Raw genomic sequence first — 13,820 nt, 5'->3', positions numbered from 1 at the left:
AAATAACTTTATTTCAAAGAATGATAATCATCTTTACTTCTTTAGATCATTAAACATGTCATATTGAAGAATAATTGACCGTTAAAGAGATAAACAAAAAAGATGGGTTGGCCTGACCAGGTGGACCTCGAATGTACCTGAGAAATTGTTGTGTCACTTTGTACGTCTCTTTGTACCTATTAGACTTCATTTTCGCCAATTGGTCGCAGCTTTTAAATTTGAACTCTTCAGATGAATCTTCTAAGCGATACACTAAACTTGTCGTCTTATTTTTTAATTTAGTCAATTTCTGTGTTTACAGATACTTATATATTGGAACGAAAGTTTCAAGAACCGTTGCTGGTGACTTGTACACTGCCTGCTCCATCAGAAACCTCGCGGAACGAAATCAGCTGCATCAACCTTAACTCGGATGTTAAAATATCGCGCTGTATGCTGGGCTTCGACTCGGAAAATCGCCTCTTCAAATCCCAAAGATTACAAACTGCCCTCGCCTTTTGTCATACTAATGTAGAAAATTGGTACCGCGAAGTCCGACTTGCTCCCAATTTAAACTCAAGTTGCTCTGAATGTTCAGCTCATGGAAAATCATGCAAAGCAAACTGCCACAACAAAACCGAGAGCAATAAGCATAAGTCAGATGACTCCAGTATACACGAAAAGCAATTGATAACGAAGGAAGTTTTGGAAAAGTTTCCAAAACCGAAAAAGTGGTATAAGCACTTTAAAATTCTTAGTATAGGCGGAACGGACAACTCGGAAGAAATGGAGAAAATCAAAAGCATTGATAGATATAAAGACATGTCGAAATTGATTGAAGAAAAGTTTGGTAGAAAGAGTCACAATCCTGTTAAAAAGTCCGCGAGTTTTATGTTTTCCTCAAAACGAATAGACTTAGCAGAAACTCCAACTCAAATTACTAATAATGCAGCGTTGCTAAAGTGTCAAAGTTTAGACACACAATTGTTTGTTGTTGAAGAGAAGGAACCTCACAGGACGAACAGTACCGAATGGAAGAACTCGAAATCAAGTCTATCAGATAATTTAAGTTATGATTTTCAAATGTGCATTTTGGATAACGATGATAGTTTAGTGGAAACAAGAAATATGAATGTTCAACGAGCAGAACCGCAAGTGCCAACATCAACAGATAACTTGGATGAAATCAAACTTGCCGAGGATAAACCCCATTCCAAACCGAAGAAAAGCAAACCCGATCTAATACCCACCTTAGGTAAGGAGGACACTTCTTATATCACCGATAGACTTTGTTCCGAATTTCATGTGAAGACCAAAGTGCAAAAAAGAAGTGTCAGCAAACATTCGATGCTTTCTAGTAATTTCGAAAAAAACCGAAATGTGCGACAATCAGATTCGCCAAGTATTCCACTTGATGTAGAAATTGAGAAAAAATCTAACGTTAAGTCGGTTATTGTGCAAATACACGAAACCAAATTTGCTAAAAGCAGCGTACGCGGTAAGCTGATTGAGGAAGACATCCCGTATTGTCAAGTTGCGGATGAAGTCAGCTTGAAACCCAGTGGCAGGCGGAGAACGTCGAATGAGAATATTTACGCGGAAATCTGCGATGGCACCAGGTGCAGGTGTGAGACGAATTCGATGTGCAAATGTGCGAACAGAAAGAAGAGTCATTCAGAATATTGCTACGTGAAGCTAGGCTCTAACGGCGAAAGCGTCACTTCTGACTCCGATGAGGCAATTTATAATACATTAAGATAATAGTTCTTAAGACCTATTTGTAAAAATTGTTTATAGATACACACGCATTTATATATTTTGATATGTTTATGAAGCATTATTAAGTTAAACAAGAATTCTTGATGTGATTAATTATAAATTGAGAGTAGTTTTTTTAAAATTTGTACATGTATTTTAAAAGAACATTTTATCAAAACCAGATTTTGTATTTAATGTTTGCTTAGTATTATTGCAGGCATGGGTATAACGATAGATGCCGCTGCAATGTCGTTTCGGCAAGTACGGTGTTACCTTTGTTCATATTTTAACTCAATGCGCGTATCACAATTCGTATAGTCGCTCTAACGACTAACTCTCGCCGATACAAACACGTTTCTTTGATTTCACGCTTACATTTTAAATCAGAGGTGACACTAGGATTTGCATTTTTAGATTGTTTGTTGGTGACCCTAAGTACGCCATATCCGTGCGAGCTCTCAGCGTGATTTCGACGATTTCAACACCACACGCTTATCAGGGTTTGTGTATAAACAACTTTTTTATAGCATTGACGAATGCATTGCTGCGCTCGCGGTGCGAACGTTTTGAAATTTCAGTCTGTCCTTACCAGCGCGCGGTTGTACACCTTTCTTTCACCAATTGCTTTTATTTTATAGATAAAAATTGGCATAAGTGGCTACACTTATTGACAATAGACGTGTTTAGTTCATCTAATGATTTGTGCTTGAACTGATTATTAAACTCGTGTGTTCGTCTGTCCGACGGCCATTGGAGTATATCGATGCTGAGAATGCGAATTAAAAATGTGTTCCCGACTTTTAATTTTGATTAAGTGTCTTTATTGTCTGTCCTTGGCAGAATTTCACGGGAATATTGTCGGATTAAATAATGTTTGTTATTTAAGTATGGACTTAATAAATGCACAGCCTACGTGTTTTGTTCCAATACTTTCTTCGATTTCCCGTTGTACTGGTAAGTTTGTAAATATTATTACATCATAATTTACCTTCTGGTTCTATAATCCTCATACAACGACAGTACTGTAATAACTCATATTAAACGCGTACCGTCGGATTCGTTTTCAGTCTCGCTGTAATTTTTCACGGTTTTACAACCGCAATAATCTCATAATCTGAAAGCCATCGGAAAAAAACGGATTGAAAGAAAAAAATCATTCATAACGAAAAATCGCATTAGGGAGTGCAAATGAAAAGATATAAAAGGGAACAGGTTGAAAATTATTAATATACGGGATGGCCAACGATCTGTATCCTGCAATAAGTGAATCGCAATTAGCAGACGCCGTAGACATACCGCTAAGCGCGTTTGTAATGCTAGAAGTGCTGTCATAGTAAAATAAGTGAATATCTGTGTATATATGTAAACAATTTTTTGTCGTGTTGAACGGGCGTATGACACTGCGTATGGCAGTGACCGCGTGTTGTCGCCAAAGAGGCAATGTGCAGTTCGGTGTACATGCAGTTCTATTCCGGTCATCGAATGAATCGCGTTTCTTTATATCATAATTAAGTAAATCGATTTATATTTAATATACAATCGACAGCATATACCAGATTTGGACGTGGGCAGAGGTTTGCTAGTGTGATTGCATGCGTTAAACGTTTATCCACCGTGGAACAATTCAATCGGCAGTTAACATGTGCACGTATGAGGTTTCGTCGGCCGTCGGTGATTGTTCTTTCGCCTGTGCAACTATTTTGAACTTAATATTGGACTAATACTTGTTGGTTCTCAATTAGCAAATGCAAGAGCTACCATGTAAGTAAAAGTAATCGGAAACTTGTAGCCTCTAACGCTCTAACGCTCTAATCTTAGCGGAAATATTTGTTTTCATTACGCGTAACACTCATGTACGGTTGCTAAATCTTCTATCTATTATTCGGTAAATCGATTCGTATTTCATAAACAATTGACAATGTATTGAAAACAATGTATTGATAAACATCTATCATGTATGGTAAACCGTGACTACGGGTATACTTACTCGTAAGACGATCCGTCGGCCGTCTTATTCTTTGATTATCCGACACACTAGTAAGTTTGGAAACTTTATTAAATCATAATTAATTATATTTTTGTCTTAAATCACATGTAACGTGGGTACCGTAATAACTCAAAATTGACGCGTGCCGTCGGATGCGTCTTCGGTTTCGCAGCAGACAGTCAATCATCGATTTTATTTTACATTATTTTTAGTTGTGTGTGTGCGCCATAGTACTCGTTGCGGTAGGAATTGTAGTTTTCTTAGAATAACACGCGAACGCGATATCACAATAAGTTCGGAATAATTTTCCCAGATGCAGAATTTAATTCTGTTTCTTTCTGTTCTGAAATTTATTGCAAGAAAATTCCGTAATGTTATATTGAAAGTTGTATGTGTGCGCCGTAGTACTCGTTGCGCTAGCTAGGAATCAGGGCACCGTATGTGGGTAGCGGTAGAAGTGACTCATGTTCAGGGCACCGTATTCCGTAATGCGAGTTATATTGATTGATGTGTACGCTGTAGTACCCGATGCACTAGGAATTGTAGTTTTTTTAGTATAACACACGAACGCGATGTCACAATAAGTTCGGAATAATTTTCCCAGATGCAGAATTTAATTCTGTTTCTCTCTGTTCTGAAATTTATTGCAAGAAAATTCCGTAACGCGAGCTATATTGAAAGTTGTGTGTGCGCCCCGTAGTACTCGTTCCGCTAAGAATTGTTGTTTTTTTTAGTATAACACGCGAACGCGGTGTCACAATAAGTTCGGAAAAATTTTTCCAGATGCAGAATTTAATTCTGTTTCTCCATATTCTGAAATTCATTGCAAGAAAATTCCGTAACGCGAGTTACATTGAAAGTTGTGTGTGTGCGCCGTAATACTCGTTGCGCTAGGAATTAGGGCACCGTATGAGGGTAGCGGTAGAAGTAACTCGTGTTCAGGGCACCGTACAAGGGCAGCAGTAGAAGTGACTCCCATTCAGGGCACTGTACGAAGGTAGCGGTAAAAGTGACTTGTGTTCAGAGCACCGTATGTCGTAATGCGAGTTATATTGAAAGATGTGTGTGTGCGCTGTAGTACTCAATGCCCTAGGAATTGTAGTTTTTTTAGTATAACGCACGAACGCAATGTCACAATAAGTTTGGAATAATTTTCCCAGATGCAGAATTTAATTCTGCATTTCCTTGTATAAAAATTTATTGCGGGAAAATTCCGTAACGCGAGCAATATTGAAAGTTGTGTGTGTGCGCCGTAGTACTCGTTGCGCTAGGAATTGTAGTATTTTTAGAATAACACGCGAACGCGGTATCACAATAAGCTCAGAATAATTTTCCCAGATGCAGAATTTAATTCTGTTTCTCTCTGTTCTGAAATTTATTGCAAGAAAATTCCGTAACGCAAGTTATGTTGAAAGTTGTGTGTGTGCGCCGTAATACTCGTTGCGCTAGGAATTGTAGTTTTTTTAGTATAACCCTCAAACGCGGGGTCACAATAAGTTCGGAATAATTATCCCTGATGCGTAATTTAATTCTGTATTTCCCTGTATTGAAGTCAATTGCGTAAAAAAAAAATTGGAATTTGGCTGTGTCTCGGGAACTATTGGTGCAATATTTTTGATAATTTTTGTAAAGTTGCGCCGAAATTTACAACTGATGTAATGAAATATTATATTTAATTTTAGTGCACATCAGAAATGTGTATTTCAATTCTACACGCTTATCGGGGTTTGTGTATAAACAAGTTTTATATCGCTATAAACGTGCGCAATGCTGCTTCTCACGTTGCGAACGTTCGACCGCTTCAGTCGGTTCTTACCTGCACGCGGCTCGGCAATATTATTTCATTCATTCCCATTACATTACATTTTATTGATTATAAATCAGCATTAATTACGGCACCAAAAGACAACAGACGTCTGGAGTGTTTTGCTAATGTTGATTTACGCGTAAAATGATTATAAAACTCGTGTTTACAAGTGCGTGTCGGCTATTGGATTATTTCGATGCTGAGAATTGAAATTAGAAATATGTATCCTATTCGTAATTTTAAGTAAGTGTAATTAACGGCTCTCCTTAGCAGGATATTCCGTGAAATTTGTGTGTTAAAATAGTACATGTTCATTATCCGACAAAACGAATTTAAATAAGTGTGCATCATAGTGCGACTTCTCACACACGTGTTTTTTTTTCTGTTTCAGTACTATCCTTGATTACCTGATGCACTGGTAAGTTTGTAAACGTTATTACATCATAATTACATATTTATCTTAAATCGCATGTAACGTGAATACCGTAATAAAACAAAATTGATGCGTGCCGTCGGATGCGACTTCGTTCTACTCGCAGAGTATGGTCATGTCAATCATCGGTTTATTAACGTAAATTTTTCCTTGCTTGCATTTTCTTTTTATTTCATAAATCTGCAGGCTCTTTAAAGTATTTTCGTAGTTTGGCAATTAATTATTGAGACTAATATATTTGTAAAAGACGAATTAAATTTTCTTCCACGTGTGTGCTTGAGTTGCCGTCGGCGGGTACATTTTGTCTTGCTTGTGGCGTATCTGGAGAATCCGTCGCAAAGAAAATTTCAAAATTTCTAGCTCTTTATTCTTAAATTAAAATGTAATTGTATTTTCGTTGTTTCACCCTTTATAATCGTGAATCAAATTCCATGCATTGAAAATTTTGAATTTTCTTATTAAATGTAGCGATTTTCTTCTTGTATCACCCTATGTATTCATTATTACTATTTACTAATTTTATTATTTCGGTAGAACTTTATGAAGTAGTAATTGCTGATATGTGCGCGGCTAAGCAAGTCGTAAGTCCTGTTTCAATATGGCGACATGTATTTTGTTAGCTTGTAAATTCTAAACTTGTATTCTATTGTTAATAAAGAAATAGTAAGATATATTGACCTCTTTGATTTGTGTGTTCTCCTTCTATCATTTCAGGAACAGGTCTCTAAGAGAGTTCCCTCTCTCAGGGGATGATCCCCTCTATAAAAATTGTTAAGGTAACTTGTATGATTTGTGTACTCCATCTTTCTTTTCAGCTACAGGTCAGAACTTGTAAGAATATTTTTAAGTGTCACCTCACTTGAGGCGACTTAAAACTTAAAAATATTTTTATAAGTTCTTGAAAGGATGTCCTTATAAGGAGTTCTCCCACTCGGGGGATGATCCCCCACCATAAAAATTGTTGATATGCCTGATAATTTCGGGGATGAAGCGCAGAGACATCGTAGCTGTAGGATGGGCCGGGAGCAATGGACGCATTGAAGCAGTGGGCGATCGACCAGAGCGCCTCCGGCGCTCTGGGAGATCGACCGTAGACTGTCTTATAACGACACGTGCCAAAAAATTTAAAAATCTGATCCTCCCCTGTTCTCTTTCTTCTATCTCCTCCTCTTCTCTACTCTACTCTCTGTTCTCTTCCTTCTATCTTCTCTTATTCTTTACTACTCCTACTTCCATTTCTCTGTTCTCGTTTCTCCTTATATTTCGTTGCTATTCATATATGCAACTCAAATTACACCTGATATTTTTACATTTGAGAAAAATGCCTTCTCTACCTGAGATTCGATCCGTGTCTGCTAGCATGCCAGCAGGTGCACGTCTCCACTCGACCACCGAGTGTTTTTATCATTAATATTTGATTCTTCTATTTATGTTTCTACTTTATTCAACTTTTTAAAAACAACAACACAAGCCTTAGCTATGTTGTACACGTTTCACGCACACAAGATTCATACGCAATATGATTTAAGACGCTTATCCTGAAAACAACAAAGAGGATATCACAAAGAAATATGAATCAGATTATAATATTACTATAAAATACAATTTATTGAATAATAACATTGAATAATATATATTATTTAAAAAAAAACATTGACAGATTTCAAGACTTGCCTTAATACAGATGCATCTCCAACACTTTCGTGATGGATATTGTACATTAATTATTTTATTCCTATGTATTATGAGAAGATAACAGACAGCCGACGGAAAGTTAACACTCACGGATAAACAAACAGGTAACTCGCGATTAGCGCACATTCAATGCATGTAGTTACACTTGCAAAATCTCGATCATGCCCGATTCCGATATATGTCGTGGAATTATTATATGCTGTCGATTGTATATTAAATATACCTAAATCGATTTACTTAATTTTTATCTAAAGATACAGAACTAGTCGCAATGAACACGCACGATTCGCTCGCTGATCGGAATGGAACTGCATCCGCACTGCAATGCACACAACCAGCCGCGACAACACGAGGTCACTATCAATCTTGCGATACGCTCGCAAACTGCGACAAAAATTGTTTACATACAAATATTACACGTATCTAAAACTATGAATGTATAGCAATGCCAGAGAGGTTCTACTGAAGTACTTTGTGAAATTTCTACGGCACCATAACTGGAAATCATTAATTTCAAGACATTTTAAACAATAATTTTACGAAAATGGCAAAAATTTCAGATAGATTTCAGAGCACTTGGAAACACTTGAGGTGGACAAAATGTAGTCCATTTGATTAAACATTACTTTCGCTCTAAAGCAAACAAAATTAAAATCAAGGCAAGGAAACCTATGATACAAACTGCTTTCCACCACTATTCGAAAATGGGAAAAATTTGAGGACGATTTCAGAACACATGCCAACCGTCGACTGGTTTCAAATTTAGTCAATTCGATTCAAAAACTAACTCTTCTTCTATAATCTGAAGAAAACAGGAATAAAATCGAGCCAAGGAAACGCAAAGTACAAATCGTTTGCAACTTTTTAAAATTGACATAAATTGCTGAAATGGGAAAACGATTTTAGAATACTTCCCAATCCTCCACGGTGTCAAAAGTAGTATTATCAAATGTAGTTTATTCGATTAATCAACTCTTCATTTATTTATTAGAAAATTTTGCGAGGTTCAATGCACACTCCGCGTGCAACCCCAACAAATTCAAATCGAAAAATCGAAAAATGAAATAATATGCTGAACTAATAGAGCGAGAGCCAGTGACGGCCAGACTTTCGTCATTTTAGGAAAGATGAAATTTTGTCCATGTGTTTCTCCAGCACAGGTAAGAACGATCCCCAATTATGAAACCTGGATCGTGGTTCCTTTGGCAGTTAACAGCCAACAAAGATGTACACATGATGACCTATGTTTCGTTATTTTAGCAAACTCCATTTTTGCATATTTTATTCGTCACATTATTATAACATGCGCTGCTCATTGCCAGTCACCTGGTATGGTTTCAACCCTAGCCAGACACCCCTAAAGTATATTTTTTTTAACTTTTTTACTTTCGTTATATTAGGAAAGCTGAATTTGATACACATTATACAGAGAGCTATGAAACTGTGTTTTCCAGCACGCCAGACAGTTTGGTCGGTTCTATCATCCTGCCAGACGCACTGAAAGTGTATAAGAGTTGCAAAAATTGAATTGTTTATACATGAAATTTTCGCATAATAGTAATTTTATTTCAACAAATATTTAATAATAATCATCACTGTTATCGATATCTCCATTTTCGCCATCACTGCAACTCCAGTCCGATGTTTGATCGTTATCAATATCGCCTGCTCCGTCCGTTTATACAAAAATAAAATAAAATCAAATTAACTGAAGCTTTTAATAAAAAAAAATTGCGCAACTTTGATGCTAGCAGCTTACCACCTTGCAAGAGTGAGCTACTTCAACAATTTTTGCGAGCGAATCATATATGTTGTATATGGATTATTATTAAATATTTGTTGAAATAAAATTACTATTATGCGAAAATTTCATGTATAAACAATTCAATTTTTGCAACTCTTATACACTTTCAATGCGTCTGGCAGGATGATAGAACCGACCAAACTGTCTGGCGTGCTGGAAAACACAGTTTCATAGCTCTCTGTATAATGTGTATCAAATTCAGCTTTCCTAATATAACGAAAGTAAAAAAGTTAAAAAAAATATACTTTAGGGGTGTCTGGCTAGGGTTGAAACCATACCAGGTGACTGGCAATGAGCAGCGCATGTTATAATAATGTGACGAATAAAATATGCAAAAATGGAGTTTGCTAAAATAACGAAACATAGGTCATCATGTGTACATCTTTGTTGGCTGTTAACTGCCAAAGGAACCACGATCCAGGTTTCATAATTTGGGATCGTTCTTACCTGTGCTGGAGAAACACATGGACAAAATTTCATCTTTCCTAAAATGACGAAAGTCTGGCCGTCACTGGCTCTTGGTCTATAAAGACGTGAACTTAAACAAAAACTTAATACTCGAGCGCCATCTAGTTGTGAAAGTGCAAAACATTCCGAAACTGAATCTTTCAGTTGCGACACTAGCGCCATCTGTTGACAAGGGCCCCAACTACTCGCAGAAAGGAACCTGTACTACATCTACCGAATACAAAGCTACCGTTACACTGCTAGGTCTCTAAAAGCAATAAAAAATAGCGCTTCCATACAAAAAAATTAAATTTTGAGAGCTGAGAAGACTTGTTCAGCTGCTGGATTAAAACCCTAAACTAAATTCAAAATCGCAAAACAGTAAACAGCATTTATGAAAATTTAAAAAAATGCAAAGCTTACATTCCAATGCAAGTACAGCAATCCTCAGATGTTGGTTGCATTCAACTGTTACACCCTTAAAACAAACAAAACTCAGCGCCTTGAAACTGAAAATGTCGATAAAATACAAAAAAGCTGTACTGTAGTTTCTAATTATTTAGTTACTTGATTTTTTGTGAAAAATAGATTAAGATCATTATTATAAAAGGTGCTGTTCTTTGAGATCATGTTTTAGTACAGAATAATGCAACCTTTGGATTGAATATTTTCATTTGCATACTACACATAGTGTTCACGAGTTCACGTTTTCTGTTAGATGACAACAATTAACAACAATTATTAATAAAAACGATAAAGAAATTGAATACTTACAGTATGATGCACGGATCTTGCATCCAGGACGACGCAAACTTAACCACAAATTATCTTCACTTGACAGCCTTGCCCATTTCAAAGTTTTCCCATAAAGTTTGAGAAAATAATTAAACAGAATGGGTGTAACCAATCACACATTAGTGAAAATAGCAGCTTTGGGAGGAATGGCCACTGTAACAATGGGACTTTTAACAAGATCAAAATTTAATGACAGAATATCTGAGACAGAGTATTACAAAGAGGCTTTGACAACAATACGAACACACAAGGGAGCTGTTCATATACTAGGTGAACCCATCAAAACTGGTACAATAGATGTAGGCAATGTGGAGAAGAATTATACCAATGATTTATCAGCCAAATATGAAGTACCTGTAATTGGCAGCAAAGAGAGAGGAACTATGCATTTCTGGGCTAAAAGAAAATCTGTAGATGATAAATGGTTTGTTAATAGAATTGAATTGGGTTTAAAGAATGAACCAAATCGACGATTATTAGTGATAAATAAAGATTAGTACTATAGATAATTACAGATTATAGATAAGTATTATGTTTATGTATTGGAATCAGTAGAACTGTATAAAATTGTCTAACATACCTATTAATAAATTGATGTAGTAGTGCTGAGTAATTTGCAATTATTGCAATAGTGATACTATTGCTATTCCCAGAGAAATTCAAATACTTCAGAACAACACAAACCCATCGTTTCTGGCTGGGACTGGGCACTTGCACTACCATATACATCACCTTTAGTTAACATATGTCAAAGTGCGGTTATAATCCACTTGTTTTTGTTTGTTTCGCAAAACATCTACTTACATATTTGAAGAAATAGTGAGTAATATTTATGAAGTAAAACTTACTTCATACTTACTGATCTTTGGTTGAATATTTGCAGAAAATTAAGAGAAACATCAGAAAATGGACGTAGATGAAATGATATCAGATTTTTCAGCATTAAAAATCTCAGCTATATCAAAAGCTATCAAAATTACCCAGTTTGTTGATAGTGTTACCATTGGACCTAATTCAATATTAAGCCCCCCAAAAACACAATCACCAAGAATTATTTCAAAATCTTCTTGTGATACAATTGATTCTGCAGAAGTAACAGCTACTCAAAACCAAAAACAAGTGCCCATCCTCAGTTCAAATAATACAATACAAAATGATATTCTATCTGGAATGGAGAAACAGCGTAAAGAAATTGAGCATCAATCAATGGATGTTCATAAGAAAACCATGGATATGTTCAACAAAGTGCAGGAAGCAAAGAAAGCTCAACAATGGAAGCAACACCAGGCATTAAAGTTTAAAGAAATTCAATATCAAGCAGATTTAATGAAGCAGGCAATGAATGAAGTGGAGCATGAGTCAAAAATTGAAATTGAGAAGGCTTCAGCTAGAAACAAACAGAGACAACAAGAAAATGTTAAATTACTTAAAGCTAAAGCTGAGGAACAACAAAAACAACAGAAGTTACATTCAGATTATGCTACTATTGAGCAAGATATTGTCACCACCATCAAAGAAATTGATAGTTTAATGAAAACAAATCAGGAAGCTAAGAGTGAATTGTTGAAATTTGAAAATGATTTTAAACACATTTGCAGTAGTTACAAAAGTATTAGCACTAAAATACGATCAACACAAGTACACCAACAAGACATAAAACTTGCTAATGACATACTACAGACATCTAAACAAATGAAAGAGTTAATTAAGAATAAAATTAAAGCACATTACGAGAAGCGTGAACGCGAGGCAGCTGAAACAGTTGCTGCATTAAAGAAAAAGGAAGAAGAGAAACTTGCGGCAGAACAAGCTGCACTTGCAGCTCAACAAGCAGCACAAACAACAGAACAATCTGCACAAGTTATTCAACCTACAGAAAACACACCAGCATCTTCTATGACTTCTACAATTCAATCAGATGATAAAGAAATTTTAACTACCTATGTTGGACTTCAAACTTTCCTACAACAGCATCAACAAAGCTATAAACAGTTATTGGATGATCAGTCATTAAAACAGTTTAAATTTGATTGCAAGAAAGCTGTCAACCTTCCGGTAAACGCAATATCTGCTGTTAGCAGTGAGCACTTACGAGATAAATACAATAAATTGTACAATTTATTGTCGGGTAAAACTGTTCAGATTAGTGATAGTCGCATGAATGCCTCACAGCATCCACAGGGCATCGCGTTCGTGATGGATTTACTAGCAAAAAAGTTTGTTTTGCAAGGGGATCTAACAATATCAAGCAACCCTGATGCTGCTTTTGCGTACGCTACTATAATTGTAACTTTATGGAATGATTTTCCGATTTTTGGAAAATTGCTCTTAGCTCATTTCTACAAGGAGTGTCCATATTTACTACCGATATACTTTCAAAAACAGGAGGGCCAGAGTGATGAACAGTTTTATACACTTATGGGGTATCAGTATAATGACGGAGTTATAGAGAAACAGGATAAGTTTCTGAAAAGAATAACTGGTATTTGTAAGTTGTATTTCTCTATTCTAATTAGTAACACAAAGCGTGGTACACCTGAGAATCCACATCATCTGGGGAATGGTTGGACGTGGTTTGCAAGGACTTTGAATAGAGTTCCGTATGTGGATGTCACGGCAACAGCTATTAATAGTTTCTTGGAAGTTGCTGGATCGACTATGCAGGAGACCTATGGCAGACAATTTAAGAAGTTAATTATTTATCTTGTCGAGTTTCAAATTCCGCTGTTGAAGGAAAAGGACTCTGGTGGTCCGTTGGCAAGACTTGAAGTTTTATTGCAGAATTACTATAAGACAGGAAAAGTGGAAAGACCTATGGGAATACTCTCCAGTCATTTTTGGTAGTAATTTTGTTAGGAATTTAGTAATTTTAAAATGATGTTAATTTATATTGTAACAAAATGAACTGATATGATTTTGCCCGCACTTGTAATTAAAAATTATTTTTAACATGTAAATCAGTTGTGAAACTTTTTGTTGCAAATCCTCTCGACAATCTTCTCATTTTCAGAATATTTAGTAGATTCTATAAAGATCTGATCGCCATCCTTTGTGAAACATATATTCTGAAGAGCAGAGTACCCAGGCTCGTGTGGTACTGGTAGATGTTGCATGT

The 13,820-nt window shown here is 36.1% G+C and overlaps 2 protein-coding genes across 3 annotated transcripts in view; both read left to right on the top strand.

The window, feature by feature from the left end:
* Positions 1 to 1,915, top strand: part of LOC135798076 (uncharacterized) — a 36,639-nt gene extending 34,724 nt beyond the window's left edge. For both annotated transcript variants that reach the window (XM_065310763.1, XM_065310762.1), the window contains exon 8: positions 302 to 1,915. In XM_065310763.1, the coding sequence (XP_065166835.1) occupies positions 302 to 1,740 (1,439 nt within the window). In that variant the 3' untranslated portion in view covers positions 1,741 to 1,915. The remainder of the gene's footprint in view (positions 1 to 301) is intronic.
* Positions 1,916 to 11,220: 9,305 nt separating this feature from the next.
* On the top strand, positions 11,221 to 13,662 carry LOC135798078 (mRNA export factor Gle1-like). Its single transcript, XM_065310764.1, has 2 exons — positions 11,221 to 11,524; positions 11,589 to 13,662. The coding sequence occupies exon 2, from the start codon at positions 11,612 to 11,614 to the stop codon at positions 13,547 to 13,549; it is 1,938 nt and encodes a 645-aa protein (XP_065166836.1). The 5' UTR covers positions 11,221 to 11,524; positions 11,589 to 11,611; the 3' UTR covers positions 13,550 to 13,662.
* The last annotated feature ends 158 nt before the right edge of the window (positions 13,663 to 13,820 follow it).

The sequence above is a fragment of the Atheta coriaria genome, unplaced genomic scaffold (genome assembly GCF_025399875.1).
Source record: "Atheta coriaria isolate IRGN ID8LTWV9N9 unplaced genomic scaffold, Caltech_Dcor_3.1 hic_scaffold_9_pilon, whole genome shotgun sequence".
Classification (NCBI taxonomy): domain Eukaryota; kingdom Metazoa; phylum Arthropoda; class Insecta; order Coleoptera; family Staphylinidae; genus Dalotia; species Dalotia coriaria.
This window is presented reverse-complemented; position numbering and strand designations above follow the sequence as displayed.